The sequence below is a fragment of the Peromyscus maniculatus genome, chromosome 11 (assembly GCF_049852395.1).
Source record: "Peromyscus maniculatus bairdii isolate BWxNUB_F1_BW_parent chromosome 11, HU_Pman_BW_mat_3.1, whole genome shotgun sequence".
Taxonomy (NCBI): Eukaryota; Metazoa; Chordata; class Mammalia; order Rodentia; family Cricetidae; genus Peromyscus; species Peromyscus maniculatus.
Genome location: NC_134862.1, coordinates 89,896,041 through 89,918,816, shown reverse-complemented (window position 1 = coordinate 89,918,816; position 22,776 = coordinate 89,896,041). Strand labels below are relative to the sequence as shown.

The 22,776-nt window shown below is 39.7% G+C and overlaps 1 protein-coding gene across 4 annotated transcripts in view; it reads left to right on the top strand.

The window, feature by feature from the left end:
* Window positions 1-21,290, top strand: part of Wdr26 (WD repeat domain 26) — a 47,138-nt gene extending 25,848 nt beyond the window's left edge. For 2 of the 4 annotated variants that reach the window (XR_013043461.1, XR_013043462.1), the window contains exons 8-15: window positions 184-324; window positions 4,807-4,926; window positions 7,029-7,174; window positions 7,587-7,665; window positions 8,986-9,115; window positions 12,958-13,143; window positions 13,984-14,169; window positions 16,700-21,290. Coding sequence is in view for 2 of the 4 variants with exons in the window: in XM_042258737.2 (XP_042114671.2) it covers window positions 184-324; window positions 4,807-4,926; window positions 7,029-7,174; window positions 7,587-7,665; window positions 8,986-9,115; window positions 12,958-13,143; window positions 16,700-16,725 (828 nt within the window). In the remaining 2 variants the exon portion in view is untranslated. The remainder of the gene's footprint in view (window positions 1-183; window positions 325-4,806; window positions 4,927-7,028; window positions 7,175-7,586; window positions 7,666-8,985; window positions 9,116-12,957; window positions 13,144-13,983; window positions 14,170-16,699) is intronic. The other 2 variants (XM_042258737.2, XM_042258738.2) reach the window with 1 other exon arrangement.
* The last annotated feature ends 1,486 nt before the right edge of the window (window positions 21,291-22,776 follow it).

Sequence of the window (22,776 nt, the reverse complement as noted above, 5' to 3'; positions counted from 1 at the left end):
AATTAGTACGTGTGGCAAATCTCTATGAAGCAAACTGCCTGAGCTTCATTAAGCTGGATTGGCACAGAAACTTCACAGAATAAATGAGACCATCAATGTACATCTTTTTACTTAAGTTCTTGTGCTAGAAAACGGTAGCTTTTAGGAATGGAAGTTAACCAACTTGTCTGTTTTGTCTTTTAGGATACACACCTGCTCAAGCTGCTTAAAACCTTAGAAGGACACGCGTATGGTGTTTCTTACATTGCATGGAGTCCAGATGACAACTATCTTGTTGCTTGTGGCCCAGATGACTGCTCTGAGCTTTGGCTTTGGAATGTACAAGTGAGCGAGTTCTGTCCTGGTTTAAGTCTAGCATAATCTTAACACACATACTTGTTAAAACTTTATTCTTAGGCAGTCGGTGGTGGCACACGCCATTAATCTCAGCACTTGGGAGGCAGAGGCAGGTGGATCTCTGAGATCGAGGCCAGACTGGTCTACAGAGCAAATTCCAGATCAGCCAGGGCTACACAGAGAGACTCTTATCTCAGAAAGGGGGAAAAAAAAAGAGAGAGAACAATGTTATTTTTAGTTTATACAACAGAACCATTTAACCTAAGTGAGTGCTTGCTTCAAATGTTTAGAACCCAGATGTTAAAATTGATAAATTTAATTTATTCTGGATAGTAAAGTTTATTAAAAAGATGGTCAGTATGTTTTGCCTTGTTCAATGAAATTTATACTGTTTAGCCTGAAAAATTTTTCAGTTGTGTTTTTATCATTGTGCGTGAAGCTTAACCTTTCAAGTGCTAAAATATCAGTGTTAAATAAAATTTCACATCATGATGGCAAATATACTATTTCTTAACCTGCATTTAGTAGTCTGAGCTAGGTTAGTGCAATTAAAGAGTGCTCTCAGAACATACTTTTATTTATATTACTGTTTCTAACTGAAAACTTAAACTTTATGATCCTCTCTTAGACAAACTTGGTATTAGGTTCACTCCATTTTACAGGTTTTTGAATCCCCATATTTAAAATTTAGACTCTCAGTAAAGGAATGATAATCTATGGTTTGAGTATAAAAGTAAAACATCATAGGATGGGACTTTGAATCCAGTAACTGTTAATAGAAGAGTAAAAAGAATATTGCACCAGGTGGCGGTGGCACACGCCTTTAATCCCAGCACTCGGGAGGCAGAGCCAGGCGGATCTCTGTGAGTTCGAGGCCAGCCTGGTCTACAGAGTGAAATCCAGGACAGGCACCAAAACAACACAGAGAAGCCTTGTCTCGAAAAAACAGAAAAACAAAACAAAACAAAACAAAACAAAAAAAAATACTGTGAGCAGGGTGTAATGGCTCACACCTTTGATTCCAGCACTTGGAAGGATCTCTGAGTTCAAGGCCACCCTGGTCTCATAGCAAGCTCCAGGATAGCTGGCAGTACATTTAAATAATAATAATAATATTCCACAAAGATGAAATATTATGGGTGGCATGAACAGAGTGAACACTGAGATGGGCCTGCAAGTGAAATACATAGTGCTAATGCTGTGGAGTAAAATTTCCTGACTGCTCATTTACTTCCTTTTTTACCCATTTTTTTTTTTTTTTTTTTTTTTAAGACAGGGTTTCTCTGTGTAGCTTGTGTAGCTTTGCGCCTTTCCTGGAGCTCACTTGGTAGCCCAGGCTGGCCTCGAACTCACAGAGATCCACTTGGCTCTGCCTCCCGAGTGCTGGGATTAAAGGCGTGTGCCACCACCGCCCGGCTCTGTTTCTTTTTTTCTTTTTTTTTTAAGACAAGGTTTCTCTGTGTAACAGCTCTGTCTGTCCTGGAATTTGCTTTGTAAACCAGACTGGCCTTGAACTCAGAGATACACCGGCCTCTGCCTCCCAAGTGCTCAGATTAGAGGAGTGCACCACCACACCCAGCTTTACCCCAACTTTTGAAGAGAATTTTTGAAATATTAAAAATTTGAGAGACTGAAGGGATAGATCAGTGGTTAAGGGCACACATACTGCTCTTTCAGAAAACCAGAGTTTGGTTTCCAGCACCAAAATCAAGCACCATACAAATGCCTGTAAGTCTAGCTCCAGGAAATAAAAATCTTGGGAAAAAAAATGAAGCCAGACATAGTGTCTCATGCCTGTAACCCATCACTTATTAGGAGGCTGAGGCCCAGATGACCTATGTAGTGAGTGACCCACCTTGGGCAGCAGAAAAGTTGAAAAAAATGGTATAGCTGTATGTGATAGTGCATGACTGTAATCCTGTTATTTGGGAGAAAGAGAAGGAGATTAAGGGTTCAAAGTTGTCCTTAGCTGCATAGTGAGAGACCAGCATGTTTTCCAAAAAACAGAGAAAGAAAATGTTATAGTGATCAAATATGTGCCCACTATCACATATGTGCCTACTACTCTAGATTTGATAGTTGTTATGTTTGTGATATTTTATGTGTACATATGTACATAAATACACATACATAAACACTTTAAAACATTCAGATCCAAAGTATTTGAAAGTAAATCACAGATATGTTTAATCTTTAATATTCAAGCATGTATCCTCAAAAATAACATCATCCTTCATAACATTCTTATTTTATGTGTATAAATGTTTTGCTTGTATGTATGTATGTACCTCACATGTGTGAGTAGTACCTGTGAAGTTGGAGAAGGCATCATCAGCTCCCCTGGAACTAGAGTTACTGATAGTTGTGAATCACCTAAGGGTGCTAGGAACTAAGTCCTGGTCCTCTAGAATAGTAGTAAGTGCTCTTAACTGCTGAGCTCTCTCTCTCCAGCCCCTATTATTTTTTTAATATCTAAACACATGTCATTTTGTTCCAAAAGTGTCTTTTATGCTATTTGTATCAAGCTAGCAAATAACCACTGCTGTATTTGTGACTGGGTTTAGGGAGATGGCAAAGCACGGAGTAAATAAAATAGAAATAGATTAGAGTGAATCTGATCTAAAAGACTTTCTTCTTCCACTAAAGCTTTTTCCTCTCCCTAAGCAAGCATATACAGCCTTACTAGGGACGTAACACCTAACACTTGTGTGGTCTTTACTCGAGTTAGATTGAGTAACTCTGCACTACTTGGTAAGTTAAGGCCTTTTCCAGAAGGGTTGTCTTTTACGAAGTCCCAGGGCTATTTCTGTTTTTAGATAGGCTTCTAATCTAATACTCACTGTTGTGTGCAGAACAGAAGGAAAACATTGCTGCCTCAGAACTTTTGTGCTAATGTCTTTGTTAAAGTAAACACCCGAGATTTGGTGGCTTTTTGTGTTTGCATTTAATCTTAGCTGTTCAGGTCTAGTAACCAAAATAGTAATTAAATAGCTGAGAATAGTGAAGAGTTTGGGGAAGGATTTGTGTTGCACAAATCCTAATTGGTCTTATAATAAAAATCCACAGCCAGGTATCAGGTGAAAGCTGAAAGGGCAAAGAAGCAGAGCAAGCCACAGCCATCACATCACCTCTTACCTCACCATCTCCTCAGCCTGAAACATCTTGTTCCTGTCTCCTCCCGCCTTATATTCCTTTCTCTGCTCAGCCATATCACTTCCTGTCTCAACCTTCCTAGTGCTGGGATTAAAGGTGTGTGCCACCACTGCCTGGCTCTGTTTCTCTTGTAGACTATTTCTCATGTAGCCCAGTGTGGCCTTGAACTCACAGAAATCCAGAAGGATCTCTGCTTCTGCCTCCCAGGCACTAGGATTAAAGGTGTGTGCCACCACTGCCTGGCCTCTATGTTTAATCTAGTGGCTTGTTCTGTCGTCTGATCTTCAGGCAAATTTTATTTGTTCAAATATTACTACAGATTTAGATGTTGAATTGGGTTTTTGTTTGTTCCTCTCATGTAAGGGAGACATCTAGTTTTCTTTTTTGTGCCTCTTGTGTCTTTATTACTTGGCCCCAGGTTCCTAATCATACCCTTTGTTTTCACTCTTTTATTCTTACTTTTAAGTACACATTTCTCACAGGAAAATTATGCCCACATGTCTTTATACCAAGGGCAGCTATTACCTCTCAGGTCCTGTTTCTAATTCCAGAACAAAATTGAACAAGACTAGATTAAATGGTGTATGCAATGTCTCGTAAGGTGAATAACCTAGAACATGTAACAAGAGGATGTCTGAGCCTTAAGCACTAAACAAGCTTGATTAGTTGGAAGCACTGTAGAACGCTATGCTAAATAGTACAGAGATTCTTTGTTTGGCTTTTAATTGAAATAGTTATGTATTAGAAAAAGTAGTCTTTTTCCCATCCTCCCTGCTATATTATGAACATTTGAATATGATATTTAGTGTAATTAAAATTGCCCTTAGCGGGTTTTAAGGACATAGTTTTACTATCTACTAATCATGTTCTTAAGGAATTGCTAATTGCATTAACTAGTTGTAGGATAAAATTGATAAAAAAAAATTTTGGACTGAAATGGAGGCTCAGAAGGATTTAAGTTTGTAGCTTTGGGCTTTTCATTGTCTTGATGGTGAAAAATTACATTTTAGTTTAATTCTTTTAAGATGAGAAATCTATTAAAATGTATTAAAGCTTATTATATGTGAACTTTCAATTTTTTTTTGAGTGCTGTAGTCTTGGTTCTGGTGAGGCCAGTTGAAATCACCGTTTCTCTGATTAGCAGTGGTGCACCAGTAAGGTACCCCAGGCACCTTCCATTCTTCTGGCTGCCTTCTGCCTACTTCCTTCTTCCTTCCTCCTCCTCCTCTTCTCCCTCCCTCCCTTTCCAGTCTGTCTGTCTTTACATAGACCCTTAGGAATCTCGAACGTCTTATCCACAGTTTTATTTCCTTATAGACGGGAGAACTAAGAACAAAAATGAGCCAGTCTCATGAAGACAGTTTGACCAGTGTAGCCTGGAATCCAGATGGGAAACGCTTCGTGACTGGAGGTCAGCGTGGGCAGTTCTATCAGTGTGTAAGTACTGAGTGCCTATTGGAAAGGAAATTAAGTTGTTTAATTCGTTTTAGAATTTACAGTTGCCAGGCATGATGGGACACACTTTAAATCACAGCACTTGACCAGTAGAGGCAGGCAGATCTTTGTAAGTTCTACAGGCCAGCCAGGGCTACATGTAAGACCCATTCCCATCTCCAAAAATCAATAAATAAGTAAATAAAATTAAGATTCACTTGACACATAATATATGAAAATCTATTTACCATCCTCTTAAATGAGTATTTAATAGAATTTTTTTGTTACTTCTTTTCTATTTTTAAAACCATTCCTGAAAAGTATAAAAATTAGCTGGGCATGGTGGCTATTATCCCAGCATCTAGGAGGCAGAGGCAGGTGGATCTCTGAGTTCTAGGCCAGCCAGAAAAACATAGACCCTGTCTCAAAAACAAAGGTACTAATTTATAGGACTGAAAATGTCAGTGTTTTCTTTTGAGTGGGTTTAGGCCTTTTTAAGAAAAATAGTGCTAGCCAGGCATGGTGGCCCATGCATATACTCCATGCACTTGGGAGATTGAGATGGAAAAATTGCCAAGAGTTAAAAAGTAGCCTGGGCTGTAGTGAGTTAGATACAGCCTAGACTATAGATTGAGACCCCTGTCTCCAGAAGCAGTGTTGTAGAGCTGAGGATGTAGCTCAGCGTGAACAAGGCCTGATGGCACACACTGTAATTCTAGCACCTGGGAGGTTAGGAACTAACTATAGGATCCTAAGCTCAAGGTCCTCCTTGGCTACATGGTCAGCTTGGGGTATAGGAGATCCTGTGTGAAAAGGCAGCAAACCCACAAGAATGCTGAATTTCATGAATGGACAGAGTGGAAATGTTTGAGAACTGAAAGTAAGAAATTCTGGGCCTGAAGGGATGGCGCAGCAGTTGAGCATACTGTGCTCTTACAAGGTTCCGTGTTGGGTGGTTCACAACCAGTTCTCACTGCTGTCAGAGGATCTGAGGCCCTCTTCTGGCTTCTGTGGGTAACTACACACATGTGCACATACCCTCACACATACCAATATAATTTCACCAGCTGCTGTGTTGATTGAGATTTGGATGTTGTTGTTTCTGAGTCAGGGTCACCATGTAGTACTGGCTACCCTAGCACTCCCTGTATAGACCAGACGAACCCCAGGTGTAGCTAGAGTTTTCCTGCCTTGCCCACAGTCAGGACAAATCTTTGTCACCCACCAGTCCCACAGCCGCTCAGACCCAACCAAGTAAACACAGAGACTTATATTGCTTACAAACTGTATGGCCATGGCAGGCTTCTTGCTAACTGTTCTTATAGCTTAAATTAATCCATTTCCATAAATCTATACCTTGCCACGTGGCTCGTGGCTTACCGCATCTTCACATGCAGCTTGTCATGGTGGCGGCCGGCAGTGACTCCTTCTGCCTTCCTGTTTTTTCTTTTCTCCTCTCTGTTAGTCCCGCCTATACTTCCTGCCTAGCCACGGGCCAATCAGTGTTTTATTTATTGACCATTCAGAGCAACACATTTGCCATACAGAACATCCCACAGCACCCAGGCTCACAAAGATCCTCCTGCATGTGCCTGCAGAGTGCTGGGATTAAAGGCGTGTGCCATCACACCTGGCAGTTATAACTCATTTGATTCAACCAAAGTAAACTGTCCTGTAACATAAAAATGCAATGTCCTTATGCTTTGTCTAGGTTCCACATGTCACACGTACCACTGTCTCATGTGGTTCTAGTAGGTGTTTTCAGATTCAGTTAGGTGTTTATTTAGATAAACTGTCTGTAGTTGACCTTTGTGGAATAAAACAGATCTTAATAGGCTATACCACAGGCTTCATTTCTTCTGGGTAGGTCATTTAACATACTTCCAGGGCAGCTCACTGGCAATACAACATCTCCCTGGGTAGCTATTGCAAGTTACCACTTTCTAGTAAAATGAAGCTTCTAGAATTCATTGTTTATTCTAGCAGAGTATAAGTTAAAATACTTGTAGAGTAGTTTGGCTAGGAAAAAAACAAAGCTACTTTCACGAGGCATTGCCAAGCATTTACATCAGGCTTGTTTGTTTTTGTTTTGTTTCCCTGCTTAGGACCTGGATGGAAATCTTTTGGACTCCTGGGAGGGGGTGCGAGTGCAATGCCTATGGTGCTTGAGTGATGGGAAGACTGTGCTGGCGTCTGACACACACCAGAGGATCCGGGGCTACAACTTTGAGGACCTTACAGATAGGAACATGTAACTATTATTTTGTTTCCAGTAGAAATGGTCTAATTTAGCAGGGTGCAGTGTCACAGGTCTTTAATCCCAGCACATGGGAGGCAGAGGCCAGCCAATCTGTGAGTTCAAGGCCAGCCAGGGCTACACAGAGAAACTCGGTCTTGAACCCCGCCCCCCCTCCCCCCAAAAAAAGGAAATGGTCTAATTTATACCAAAATATGTATACAGTTGGGCTTTTCCAGAAAAGCAGTTTTGTTTGTTTTTTGTTTTGATTGGTGATTTGAATTGGTGTTCAAGGGGTATTTGTTAACTCATTCTGATTGACATATATAAGGTAAAAATGTCATTTAAGCTATAATAGTTTATAGTCTCTCATAATTTGAAGTTCTTGACTCCTTTGCTGTTCCTGACAAATTATTTCTGATTACAGAGTACAAGAAGATCATCCTATTATGTCATTTACTATTTCAAAAAATGGCCGATTAGCTTTGTTAAATGTAGCAACTCAGGTATGTTTTTTGTTTGTTTGTTTGTTTGTTTTACAGCTTTCAGAAAAATTCAGCTTAGTGAAAATTGTTAAATCTAGCTATTAAATATCTGTTTAGTGCTTAAATGTGTAGGAATCAGCTATTGGTTTATTGAAGTACTGGCATTTTGCACAAATAGAAAATAAGAATGCGCCAGTGGACAAAGGAATATTCACAACTTACTGTTAAAGATTCTTTTGAGACTGGGTGTGGCAGCCCACACTTTTAATCCCAGCACTCAGGAGGCGTAAATGGGCAATCTCTCTGAATTTAAGAGCAGTTCCAAGCTGCTGTAGGATGTTCTATATGGCAAATGTGTTGCTCTGATTGGTCAATAAATAAAACACTGGCCAGTGGCTAGGCAGGAAGTATAGGAAGGACTAACAGAGGAGAAAAGAAAGAACAGGAAGGCAGAAAGAGACACTGCCAGCCGCCACCATGACAAGCTGCATGTGAAGATGCGGTAAGCCACGAGCCACGTGGCAAGGTATAGATTTATAGAAATGGATTAATTTAAGCTATAAGAACAGTTAGCAAGAAGCCTGCCATGGCCATACAGTTTGTAAGCAATATAAGTCTCTGTGTTTACTTGGTTGGGTCTGAGCGGCTGTGGGACTGGTGGGTGACAAAGATTTGTCCTGACTGTGGCAAGGCAGGAAAACTCGAGCTACACCAAGCCATTGGGCTAGATCAGCAGGTCTCAACCTGTGGATCAAGACAGTTTTGGAGTTGAACAATCTTTCACACGATTGGCTTAGTAGATATCCTGCATATCAGATTTTACATTACAATTCATAACAGTTGCAAAATTACAGTTAGGAAGTAGCAACAAAAATGATTTTATGGTTGGGGGTCACCACAACATGAGGAACTGGATTAAAAGGTCACAGCATAAGGAAGGTGGGCTAGATTGTCTGTCTTTTAAAAAATAAAACAAAAAACCTACTAAGCTTATTGATGTCATACATGCCTATAACTCTAAAAATTTTGGGAGGGTGGGGCATAATGCCAAACACTTTTAATTCCAGCACTCAGGAGGCAGAGGCAGGTGGATCTCTGAATTCGAGGCCAGCCTGGTCTACACAGTAAGTTCTAGAACAGCCAGCAAGGGCTACACAAAAAAAAGAAAAAAGAAAGAAAGAAAAGAAAAGGGACTTGTGAGGATCTATTAGTTCCAAGCTAGCCTGGAGTATACAGTGAGATTGTCTTCTTTTTTTTTTAAAGTCATAGAGGGGAAAGCCGTATCTTTAAAAAAAAAAAAAAATGCAACAAAAACTTCTTTTTCTTTCTTTTTGCCTGCAGGGAGTTCATTTATGGGACTTGCAAGACAGAGTTTTAGTAAGGAAATATCAAGGTGTCACACAAGGTTTTTATACAATTCATTCATGTTTTGGAGGCCATAATGAAGACTTCATCGCTAGTGGCAGTGAAGGTAAGATGTCTGTCACTGCTGGTTCACCTGGACAGGTTAATTTAAAGGTCTATAATACTCTTTATCAGGGTAGCTTATTTTTCAGGAAGCATAAGATAGGAGATTAAATTTTTTTTTTTTTTGGTGGGTTGTCGTCTGATTGTTCTTTATTTTATATCTAGAATTCACTTATGAGTGAGTACATACCATGATTGTCCTTCTGGGTTTGGGTTACCTCACTCAGGATGATTTTTTTCTAGTTCCATCCATTTGCCTGCAAATTTCATGTTTTTCTCTGCTGAGTAGTACTCCATTGTGTATATGTACTACATTTTCTTCACCCATTCTTCAGTTGACGGGCATCTAGGTTGTTTCCATGCTCTGGCTATTACAAATAGTGCTGCTATGAACATAGTTGAGCATGTATCTTTATGTTGTGAATCAGCATTCTTTGGGTATATGCCCAAGAGTGGGATGGCTGGGTCTTGAGGTATTTTGATTCCTAATTTTCTGAGAAACCGACATACTGATTTCCACAGTGGTTGTACAAGTTTACATTCCCACCAACAGTGGAGGAGTGTTCCCTTTGCTCCACATCCTCTCCAACATTGACTGTCATTGGTGTTTTTGATCGTAGCCATTCTGACAGGTGTAAGGTGGTATCTCAGAGTCGTTTTGATTTGCATTTCTCTGATGATTAAGGATGTTGAGCATTTCTTTAAATGTCTTTCAGCCATTTGTGATTCTTGTTTTGTGAATTCTCTGTTTAGCTCTTTAGCCCATTTTTTAATTGGACTGTTTAGTATTTTGATGTCTAGTTTCTTGAGTTCTTTATATACTTTGGAGATCAATCCTCTGTCAGATGTGGGGTTGGTGAAGATCTTTTCCCATTCTGTTGGTTGTGTTTTTGTCTTATTGACCGTATCTTTCCCTGCAAAAGCTTCTCAATTTCGAGAGGTCCCAATTATTAATTGTTGTGCTCAGGGTCTGTGCTGTTGGTGTTTTATTTAGGAAATGGTCTCTGGTGCCAATGCGTTCAAGAGTGCTTCTTACTTTCTTTTCTATTAAGTTTAGTGTAACTGGATTTATGTTGAGGTCTTTGATCCACTTGGACTTGAGTTTTGTGCATGGTGACAGATATGGATCTATTTGTAACCTTTTACATATTGAGATCCAGTTATGCCAGCACCATTTGTTGAAGATACTTTCTTTTTTCCATTGTACAGTTTTGGCTCCTTTGTCAAAAACCAGGGTTCATATGGGCATGGATTAATGTCAGGGTCTTCAATTCAATTCCATTGGTCCGTATGTCGGTTTTTATACCAGTACCAAGCTGTTTTTATTACTATAGCTCTATAGTAGAGTTTGAGGTCAGGGATGGTGAGAGATTAAATTTTTTAGTAGTTTATCCCGTATATTCTTAATGTTACCTTTGGGGACTAGCTTAAATCCTGGTGTTGGTTTTGGTTTTGATTGCTTGTTCATTTTCCTGTGTGGTGGTGGGGGTGGACTCCAGGGGCCTCAAGCCGCTCCTGTTCTATGCTTGAGCCCTTCTCACTGTTTCGGATCAGTGCAGCCTGTCCTAATCATGTGGTAGAAATATGTTGGATGTTTGGATCAAATCAAAAGTTACTGAAGTCATTATACCTTTATAGGACTTGTTTTTTCACGGGACTGATAGTTTTTAAAGATTGGTAAAAGTCAGGCTTGCTGGTCATAGTGGCATACGCCTTTAATCCTAGCACTGGGAGGTGGACCAGAGACAAGTGGATTTCTGTGAATTTGAGGCCAGCCTGGTCTACATAGTTCCTCCAGGACAACCAGGACTGTGTAGAAAGAACCTGTCTCCAAAACCAAAAGTTGGGATTAATTATGATTTATCTGTTTTTTAACACAGTCATTATTTCTACTAAGACTATGGGAAAAGTTGAGTTTGATTATTTTCTTAAGATAGTAAGTATGTATAAGTACCACTTTTTTTTTTTTTTTAATAATTTATTTAAATTTATTTTATGTGCACTGGTGTAAGTAAAGGTGTCAGGTCCCCTGCAACTGGAGTTACAGACAGTTGTGAACTACCATGTGGGTGCTGGGAATTGAACCCAGGTCCTCTGGAAGAGCAGCAGTCAGTGCTCTTAACCACTGAGCCATCTCTCCAGCCCTGTATAAGTACCACTTTTATGCCTGGTAGTTATTAACACAACTGTCCCTTCTACTAAACTTGGTGTGTAGATGAAAAACGTCTGTATTTAAACATGTGCCTGAACAGTAGAGAAGTTAGTTTTTCATTATTCCAAGTTATATAGAAAGGTTCTAAAAATGTTTTGAACGCCAGCTATATATAGAAATTTCCCAAGATGGCCACAGTAATTATTCTATTAATTTTTAAGTACTATATTTCAGAAGCCCACTAAATACCCTAAAATATATAGGCAAACTAGGGATTTGGGATTGTGGTAGTTCAGTTGGTATTGTGCTTGTCAGCACACACCCAGTCCTGGGTTCAGTCCCTCACACATAAACCATACTTGGTGGCTCACACCTGTAATCACAGCACTGGGTACAGGTAGGGGGATCAGAAGTTCAGGATCATCCTTTGCTACATAGTGAGGCTGAGACTGCTTGGGCTACAGACTGTCTTTACATAGGCCATTGATTTGCAAGACTGATAGAGCACATAGAACATAGTCAGCATAAACCATATCATTTTGACTTTGATGGCTGCAGATCCTAGTTTTGCTACTTAGCAGCAAATACCTCCTTGAACATGTGTAGACATAAACCAGAATTCACAGAATCCACTCCCCCAAGTTGTGGAATCAGAGGTGTGTATCATCTTCCCACTTTGCAGACCTGTGCTCTTTGACTGAGATACAGCTAATCACCAGGTGGGTGGTCCGTGCCCTTAGTTCTCCCACTTGAAACGTACAGGCAGCACACCCACTCAGGTTTCCACATTGACCCATTATTTAACCAATAGATCGTCATAATAAAGAGCTGATTTATCCTGGGGTTCTGTTGTCATTTTAGAAGTATCATCTACTAATTAGCTTATTCCCAAGCCTTAGTGGATTTGATTTTTTTATGGTCACTTATGATCATCTTCTAGAAGCTCTACAGAATGTGCTTAGTATGAGATGGTTGTCTGCAGTAATCCCTGAGCAGAGCTACAGTTAAGAGGTCTCCCTGCATTGTAGACCTTAGAGGGCTTTAGCCTCTCTGTACTTCAGCTCCTGTCTCTACAGTGTAGGGGGAGCCTAGTACCCACTCCATCAATTACACACAGAGTACTTTGTAAGCTCCCCATGAAGGTTTTACTCTTGCTGTGGTTTTTCAGTTTGGATACCTTGTTTCTCTGTCTTTCTGCAGAATGCATCGGCATCTCTGTACTGGACTAGTTTATGGTCAAATACCTTCATTGTAATTGGAGTTTTTCTGTTAAAGAAAAGTATATGTGTATGTCTGTGTGCACACATGAATGTGAATGCAGAGTTCAGAGGATGCCCACGGTTCTGAGCCCCCTTACATGGGTGCTCGGGAACTGAACCTGGTCCCCTACAAGAGCAATAAACACTCTTAACTGCCGAGCCTTCTTGCCACAGATTCATTAATCGCATATGGACAGACTATTGCAAGTAGTTGTTTTTGTGCCTTCAGAGCTATTTACTTTGAACAGAGGAAAAAAATTATAATGTATTAACATGGCTTTTCACAAAATTAATTTATTAAACTATTTTATTTTTTCTCCCTTCAAGTTATAATATTGAAGAATCATGTTGGGTGTGTAGTAAATGGTAATTTAGGGTCAGTGATTTTGTTAATAACACAGCTTTCTAGCATTTCTCTGAATTGCTCTAATTTAGATCACAAGGTTTACATCTGGCACAAACGAAGTGAACTGCCGATTGCGGAGCTGACAGGGCACACGCGCACAGTGAATTGTGTTAGCTGGAACCCACAGATGCCATCTATGATGGCCAGTGCCTCAGATGATGGCACTGTGAGAATATGGGGACCAGCACCTTTTATAGACCACCAGAATATTGAAGGTAAGTCATGCACAGCCCTTGTTTTCTCCAGATGAAACATTGCTCTGAGTTAGAATACTTTTAAATAGCAATTTAAATGTGGAATATATTTCACCTATTTCACTTTATGGAAAGAATTAAAAAATCTAAGGTTAGGTTTTATTTGTTGTTTTTGGAGAGACAATGAAGAAAGTAAGCTAGATTGTGCTACCTCATTTATATCAAGTTAACAATAGTACTTTAAAATTTGGGGTTCAGAGATGAATGTGAGGTAAGTGCTTGCCCCATAAGCGAGAGGACTTGAGTTTGGATCCCAGAACCCATGTAATGCTGGTGTAGATGATGTGAGTCTGTAATCTCTTTGCCCTTACGGAACATGGGAGGTGGACACATGGCAGAGTTCCCAGAAGCTGTCAGGCCAGCTAGGCAGACGTGTGCCGCAGAGAACAGGAGAGATTTTTCCAACTCAGTGGAAGACAGAGATGACACCCAGGCTGCCCTCGACCCCCAACACCTCTTGCACTTTGCAGGCATGTACTTGCCTGCACGTACACACAAATTTTATTAAAATGATGTTTTCTCATGCTGTGTAAATGTGATATTACACGAAACATTTTATATACATGAGAACTAACCAATGTATAAAATTTGAGAAACTTTCATTTTAATGAGCGTCATTTTGGGGTTTTCCTAATATGTTAGCACTGTATATAGCATACTAACATTAACTATGATGAGGGAAAGAGGAAGAAACTAAAATTTCCTATGCTGCCTATGTGCCAAGTAGCATGCTCAGAGTATATTTGCTCTCACATGTGTTCATGGTCTTGTAAGAGAAACATTTTTATTTTCATTTTATAGGGAAGGAACCAAAATATGGCAGACCCCCGTTAACTTGTTGAATGCTGCCATTTCGGCAAGTCTAGGTCTGGAAAGTTTTCCCACCACCTTGATACTTGAAGATGAAGAAAGTCATAAAGCTAACAGATGAGGACAAATTCTTGATTAAATATAATAGTACTAGAGAGAAGTAATAAGAACTTTTATGTAAATATCATTTTTTTTTCCTCAAAGAGAACAAGTAAAAATGTCTCGTTTAGAAGGAAATAACTTACTTACAGGTTGTTTTGTTCAGTATGTCCCACCGAAGTGGCTGGTGTTTTTGTTTTGTTTTTCTCGTGTGTGCCTGTGTGCCCATGCTACCCGCTGTGCATGCTGGGAACAGAGTGACAATCCTCTGCAAGAGCTGCAAGTGCTGTTAACTGCTAAAGCCGTCTGTCGTCCGACTTCCCACCTAAATGATTTAGTAAGAAACACGTGGAACAATTCCAACTAATGATTTCCCTGGGAGGGAAGTTAGCTATTTTTTAAAAAAAAAAAAAAAAAAAAAAAAAAAAACACAAGGATGAGGCCAGGCAGTGGTGGCGCCTGCCTTTAATCCCAGGACTCAGGAGGCAGAGGCAGACAGATCTCTTGAGTTCGAGGCCAGCCTGGTCGGCAGAGTGAATTCCAGGACTACACAAAAAAACCCTGTCTCGAAAAACAAAACAAAACAGCAAAACACAGAGATGAGAATTAAAAACTGTTAGAACTACTGCATCAAGTTGCATGGGACCTTGGAGGCCTTTTCTGTTGGTTGTTACTGTCTGATACTCCTGGGAACTCAACCAAGACTTTTAGTTATCCTAAGTTTCAAGGCCCAGTTTCTAAGATATGGTCTTTGGAGATCTGCATCTGTAATTATCTGTACTTTTATACTTTATTAGTCATTCAGAATGTGATGGGAAGAAGTAGGAAAGGACTGGTCCTACGTAGCAGCTTCATCTCATAAGGGGTACTGTCTTGCAGCACAATGGGCCACGAGTTGCACTTTGCACTTTGTGCCTTTGGTTAATGTGAGTCACTTCAGTGGGTGTGCTGCATACTGGCTCACTTGCAAGATCAGGCCCAATTCAGCAATGTCCATTACGCTACACCAACATAAGGCTGACCCTACAAATACAGTCATTCTCATTTCACATAAAAGAACTACTTTTTGAGGATATCCTGTGGAGTCTTCCCACACATACAATGAAAACATTATTTTTTTAAATAAATTATACCTGCGTAGAATAGGAATTTGAACATATAAGTGTATTAAAGATAACGTTCAAAGACTGTAGCATGAAATTACATATGTCATTTAAATGCTTAATTCAAAACTTTATACATATAAAAAGGTTTTTTATGTACATTTATTGTATGCAGGAGGGTGGTGGATACACATGCTCTGTTGAAGTCAGTGGACAGCTTGCTGGAGTTGGTCTCTTTCTTTCATGTGGGTTCTGTTGATTGAACTTAGGTCTTCAAGCCTAGCACCAAGTCTTTTGCCCCATGGTACCATCTTATTTGCCCAACAAATGTATCTTTATGTGTTACCGGTGTTTTGCCTGAATATAAATCTGTACCACATGTGTGGTGCCCACAGAGACCAGAAGAGACCATCTGATTCCCTGGGACTGGAGTTAGAAGCTGCTTTAAAAACCCACCGTGTGTGTTCTGGGAATCGAACCAGGGTCCTCTGCAAGGACAGCCATTGTCTTGTAACTGCTGAGCCATCTCTCTAGCTCCTGGCTTAACAATTTATTTTAAAGAGAAGTTGCTGATCTTTTGTAACGAGTTGCAAGATTGATTGCCTTAGTAACTTTCTGGGTTTTGTGTGGTGGGGGTTATAAAATGGAATAGAATGAAGTATTTATACATGCTATATAAGGTGCATGAACCTTGAAAACAGTATGCTAAATGAAATATATCAGAAACAAAACATACAGACCCACCATATGCTGTGATTACATTTTATATTGAATTGGTCTAAAAATAGGCCAGTCCACAGAGACCAGAGGAGTCGTTTTTATGAGGGTATATGTGATGGCTGAGATGGTGAAGTTGGCCTAAGATTGGGTACTGATTGATGATGTACAGGCTGTCAGTATACTAAAACTAGTAAGTGTTTTAAATGAGTGTGCGTTTATGGTATGTGAACTCTCTCTCACTAAAGCTCATATATACACCTCTCCCAAGCGGAGCTGGTGAGGCTGTAGACCTCAAGCTTCGGCAGCTGACTGGATTAAATACATAGTTGAGTGTGCAGCTCTGGCTTGTACTACCAGAGTGTTCTTTCGTCTTTCGTATTGTAAACTAACAGATTTTCTTAGTCTAATTGTTTATTTCAAGGTTAATTTTAAAAATAAGGAATTCTGTCAGTCATGGTTATGCACGTTTTTAATCCCAGCACTCTGGAGGCAGAGGCAGGCAGATCTCTGAGTTCATGGCCAGCCAGAGCTACACAGACCCTGTCTCACTGTTGCCCCGTCCCCCAAGTAACATAAAATTAGGAAATTCTAACGTAATTATTCACTTCTTTTCCTGCATTATTCAAAGTAATAATGAGGTTATATTATAAAAATATAACCTAAAAAGTTAAGAACTACGAAAATATCAAGAATTTGTTTATTGTTACTTATTCGGCTGTTATGTCCTAATTTCTAACGGTATCTTTTCTTTTTTCTCTGCATATGTTCGTCCTGGCGTCATGCAGAGGAGTGCAGTAGCATGGATAGTTGATGGCGAATTGGAGCAGACGACTTCTGTTTAACTTAAAATTAGTCGTATTTTAATGGCTTGGGATTTGGTGCAAACAGACATGATTGATAGCTGGACAGACATGCTCGTCATGAAAAAAGAACCATTTCTGAAGCCCGATTGGGGCCAAACCTTTACACCTTGCTTCATAGTAACCAGTTGATGAAGCACGTCGTTAGAACGTTGTTGGACACCATGTTGAATATTCCCCATCGGTTGTGAAGAACTGTACTGCATCCAGGCTTACCCATTGAACTCAGTATATATATTTTTTCCCTCCTGCCTTTTGTCTGGTGGGATACCATACTTGTTGCTCTTCTGTGTAATGAAGTTCAAATGCTTGTTTGGAAACTTTATTTAACAGTTTAGAAGGCGTGGTAGGAAGAGTTCATTAGTCTGAAGAGTATACAATGGACAGGAAAGAATTTTCCTTTTGTTTCTCCAAATCTTTCCGCCTTATTTAGCTTGAGATCTTTGCAGCTTGGTTCATGGATCCTAGCCTTGCCCGTTGCGCAGTATATACTGATCAGATGACAAACCAGTGAACTATGTCAAAAGCACTCTCAATATTACATTTGACAAAAAGTTTTGTACTTTTCACATAGCTTGTTGCCCCGTAAAAGGGTTAACAGCACAATTTTTTAAAAATAAATTAAGAAGTATTTATAGGATTAAAGTGACTTCATTTGTATACATTTGGAATCTAAACCAGCTTAAAAAACAGTTTCCTCTGTGACTCAGATATGCAGTGTAACTGATGCTCTTCTGGGGTACCACCTGAGACATGGCATGGTCAGAAACAGTGCTCAGAAGGACATGGCACAGGAAAGCCAGAGAGATACTCTGAAGTTCCCCCTTCTTATTTTATTCCCGAAGGGACATCAGTATCTGATGTTGAAGAAATTCAAGATTCAAAAGGAGAATTTTATAAATACACCAACATGAAAAATCAGCTATCAGTCTAGGTTTTCACAAAAGCTTGTTCCAAGTTCTTCTGGACTTGGTGTGATCTAGTAAAGTAGAGATCAGAAGATAGACCCACTTGGGGAATTTATAGTGTCGTTGAGACTTAGAATTCAGCAGGTTACAAACATACGTCAACTGGGATTCAAACCTCAGTCATTTCTCCTAATTGCCCTTAATGCCCAACATATAGGGACACTGGAATTTAACAAAGATTCCTTCTCAACTTCTCAGATGTTGCCATACTGAACCTCATTCAAACTGGTGCTGTGGACAGTCTTTCCCTCTCCTCCCCCTTTTAGTTTAAGGGATGGTTTCCTTTATGGAAAAAGGCTCTCATTTTGAAGACTCTACATCTAATGTCTGATGTTCACGGTGTTTTTAAACCCCACAGCTGCTGGGTCTAACAGTCTCTCTTGAAATTCCCTGTTTTTCAGTAGAGGATGATCAGGGTGACCACAGCTATTGGAAAGAGAAGTGGAATTACTCCCAAAGTAATATCCTGGGGAAGAAAAAAAGTCTGGTATCAAGTTGCCCTTGAGGCCAAGCCAAATTCCCAGCATGCTCACCATGATCACACCCCTCATGGCCCGAGAGAGGAGCGAGGCCTGGAGTGTAGGGCGCAGGAGGAGGGATAGCAGCAGGGAGGGGAAGCCAGGAGAAGGAAGAAAAAGAAGACACATTTGGCCTTAAAGTAGAGTTCATTCTCCCAAAGCTCATAGTGAGGAAATGAGAGGTTGTAGTCAGCGATGATTTTATCAAATTGGTGTGTAAAAAGATTACATCAAGCTTCATTTTGCAGAGACCACCACTTTAGAAAACCAGAGAAATCCTGTTTTGATACTTCTAAGTTAAAATAATATGTTACCGTTTATCTGGTACTTCATTTCTTTACTAAATTACTTTTCACTTTAAGCTTGAATAAAAATTTTCATTTGTAACTGTATATAATTAAGTGACAACTCCTCTTTACCTCAGTGCAGTTCACACCGTATTTTGATTGATATACCCTGAAGCCATTAACACATACACCCAGTCTCTACAGTAACAGTCACTCACAAAATAGGGGCATAGAACTCCACGGCTGTTTACAGATGTGGATACATTGTACTGTTTGGTACATATGTAATGTTCCTGAGATTTGTGCCCACTGGGCACAAATTCTACCAGTATACCAAGCCACGCCTAGATCTGAGTTTTCACAGTGCTTGTGAAGTACAGTTAAAAACACTTAGAAGTAAAAACATGGACTAAAATGAGGCACACTTGAAAGTGGAGTTACAACTATGCAAAGGTGTTCATAGCAGCTAGGGGAGTAGTTTCCAGGTCTCTCCTAACTGGCAGTTTCCTCTATATACTGGTACTTCACTGTGCCAATTTGCCGGAAGCATCTGTTTCATAGATTTACCATGAAGTGAGTGTGTTAGAAAGGTGGGAAGGAGGGTGAAGAAACCTAGCTTTTATGATGGAAGAACCTGGTGGCAGGATTTTTCTAACCCATAGCTATTAACTGAAAATTTCGGACAATGTGATAAACATAAAGGCTTAAGAGGGGAAATTCTGTCAAGCCAGCCACAAGATACTAACCCATGTATAAACTGAAAAGTACCAATACTTTTTGCACATAGATCAAAATAGTGGAGAATTTTGGCTCCAAAAATCAGGTTAGTAGGCTCAATTCCGTGTGCTTAAAAATGTTGTTGTTGTTGTTAATGCATTGATTAAGGGCTAGAGCAAGAATGAAATTAAATGTCTTTTTCCTCTAAATAACTGGTTATTAGTGGTGAAGTGTTGGACTGGGGGTCACTGAGGTTGGTGTGTGGGTGGTGAGAAGAGGAGTTAGAGCGGAGTTAGTGGGGGATGGCAAGGCTTCAGGTGTGCGTTTGTATTTTAGTAGCATTCGTGCCACAGTAGTTTGTTGCTCTTGCTGGCCAGACAAATGTATTCTAGTAATCCAGGTAAGTAGTTGACAACAGGAGATTTTATTTGCAAATATCCCCATGTATTGGCCCATTTTCTTGGGTGGGAGAACAAGAAAGGAATTCTCTGACTATAAGTAATGAAAACAACCTGCTAGACGAACCAAGAGCAGTCTCCGTAGTCTGAGAAGACAAGCAGGAATTGAGCAAGATTAGTGGTTAGGAGTGTTCTACCTTGCCTGGCATTCTATGGCATTAATAGAAAATTCTTCTTCCCACCCCTCCCCGCCTTGAAATCTTTTTTAGGACGTTGGTTCCTGCAAACAAGAACTGACCCTCTGCCTCCCAGTGGGTAAATGTGTCGCACATCTCTTGAAAGGGAACATATCCATGTCATTTACTTTACAGCAGAAGAATGGGGAGGAAAGAAGATAATTTGTCTTAATATCCTTTGTGTCCCATTTTTTTAAAATATATTTTTACCTAGTAATTTTACTTTAATGTCTCAGTCTTCAGCAACTCTCCCTTTGTTTGCTGGCCAAAGCATTACCTCCATTTCCAAACCCATACCTGATTTCACTTCAACTGCTAACTTTTAAAAGAGGTGAATTTGCATTTACACTTAGACACTTTGTAAAAACAGGGTGAACTTAATCTAATTTTGCAGTGTTGAGCTATTGTTACAGTAGCTGCCCTAGAATTGCAGAAACAAGCTGTAAAAACCCATCCCTATCTACTTGATCCAGATATCCTGGATTTCATGAAGTTAGTCGTATAAAATTTTGTGTGCTTGAGAAAGGAAGAACTTGATTCATACAATATCCTAGAAACAACTTCTAGGTTGTCATTTTTACTGAAAGTCTTGTGCACATGTAAAGTGCCCTCTCTTGAGTTTAAGACTTGGTTAATACTTGTCTATTTTTATAAGAATGAAATTAATTGTGTCCCATCTTTGACTTAGACATTTAAATTATCAGGATCAATATGGTAGAATTAAATCATAACATTTTTAGGCTCAGAGGGGGGGTGTTATTGGCCTCTTGATAGTAAGAGAGTGAGTGAGAGAGGGTGTTGTGTGTGTGTGTGTGTGTGTGTGTGTGTGTGTGTGTGTGTGTGTGTTTTGAGGGGAGTAGATTGCAAAAGCATGTATGTGCTTACAAACCAAGCTGTAGAGATCACAAAGAATTTGGGTGTTGCTCTGGAGATTTCTGAGCTATGGAGAGTGATACAGCCTTGTGCGATGTAGCTCACACAGCTGTTGGTGTGGAGTAATAGTTAACGATGAACTGATAGATGTTTCCAGAGGATTGTGTTCTTAAACTTTGGGGTTTGCTTTTTTAACTGCCTCTCAGATTATATTTAGTAGTTTAAATTTCTTTGTTTTATTATTTCATTAAAGTATAAAAACTTCAGGTCTCATATTTATTTTCACTTGTTCTACTAATTATTTACAAGACACCTTTTGGTTGACATTTATTTTATAAATGTGTGGTATATTGAATGTCTTTAAATTTTTTTGTTTGGTTGAAATTACAGTAACTTTGATTTGCTTTACTTGGATTTTTAAATTTTATTTTAATTACACCTTTTCCATGTCAGTGCACAGCACTTGCCCAGTCCTTTGTATTCCCTTCTCTCAATTCAATAAACAGAATGAGTAATTAATTCTTGTTGTATTATATCTCAAATGACTAGTTTGCTGAACTGGTGGCCATATCTTGACCTGGAGTTTGTGAATGGAGCCTAAGGAAACAATTCTTCATGTCCATGAAGGAGGGTATTGTGCAGCCAGTCATGGATAAGGGTAGATTCCAGAACCTGTACTTAAATAGAAGTGTGTGAGACTCAACCTGGGGAAGCATGGGTTGATATCCAAACCAATTTTCAGATTTCTCATTAGAGGGAAAAACCATCAAGATAGTGGTTGTTGCCAAGCCTAATGACCCAAGTTTGAGGACTAGGACTGTTACATGAACAGAGAACCAACTCCTACAACAACCTTCTCCCCTCCCCAGAAATAAATAATAATTTAAAGGAGAAAATTTGTGTGTGTGTGCACGCATGTGCATCCTCACCCTCTGAAGCTAGAGAGGGTATAGGATCCCTGGAGGTGGAGCTACAGGAATGTGAAGCATCAGAACCTGATGGTGGGACTCAGCAGTTAAGAGCCATCTTTCCAGTCCCAGAGAATTTTTTGTTAATATCTCATAATTACATGGTATCAGCCTGCCACCTATCCAGTGCTTGGTGTTTGACCAACACAAGACCAAGCTGTATTACTCCCCGGTGATGACAGCACAACTTAGAATCAGGACCAGAGAGTTTGAGGGAATGACCACTTACCTACTTATGTGTATCTACTTGGTTACTGAGTGGTACTGATACACTGAAATACACTCAGTGCTTTGTGTATTCCAGCCCCTAGAATAAGCCACTTGATGTAATTAGAGAAGTACAATAGGTTTATATGGCAGATGGTAATTCCCAGCTTATAGATGAGGGAGAGCGGGTATGAAGCTGAGAGTCAAACCAAACCTCGAGGCTAATGTTTGCAGTCATACCATAGTCTTCCCTTAGTCTGTAGGTGGCTACTTTGGAAAAAAAATCAAAATTTGTTAAGTGTCATTAAAATTAAATGACACTTGAGATTTCAGGAGGTATCCATATAATTAAACATTCAAGTTTTCTAGAGTCTTCAGGCAAGTTACTTAATATGTGAAAGCCAGGCCACTCATCTGTGAAAGTATCCTACTGGACATTGAACTGAAAGAAAATTAAAATGTTTCTGAAGAACAGTTTAAAATTTAACGAAGGGGAAGAAGCAGACTTCAAGGCCATCCTAGTCTTATACCAAGTTCCAGGTTAGAGAGAGGACTCAGCGGTTAAGAGAACAATGGCTGCACTTCCAGAGGACCCAGGTTCAATTCTCAGCACCCACATGGCAGCTCACAACCATCTCTAACTCCAATCCCTCTTCTGACTTCTGCAGTGAAATAAAAGCTTCATAGGTATTGTCCAAATGTGTAGAGCTTGTTTAGATTGCTATGTTAACAAACCAACTGCAGAACTTTTGAGTCCTGGGGAGATTTGAGCCCTCATGGATTATTTAATACAAAGATGTGGTAAATAGTCTTAACTAGTTACTACTCAG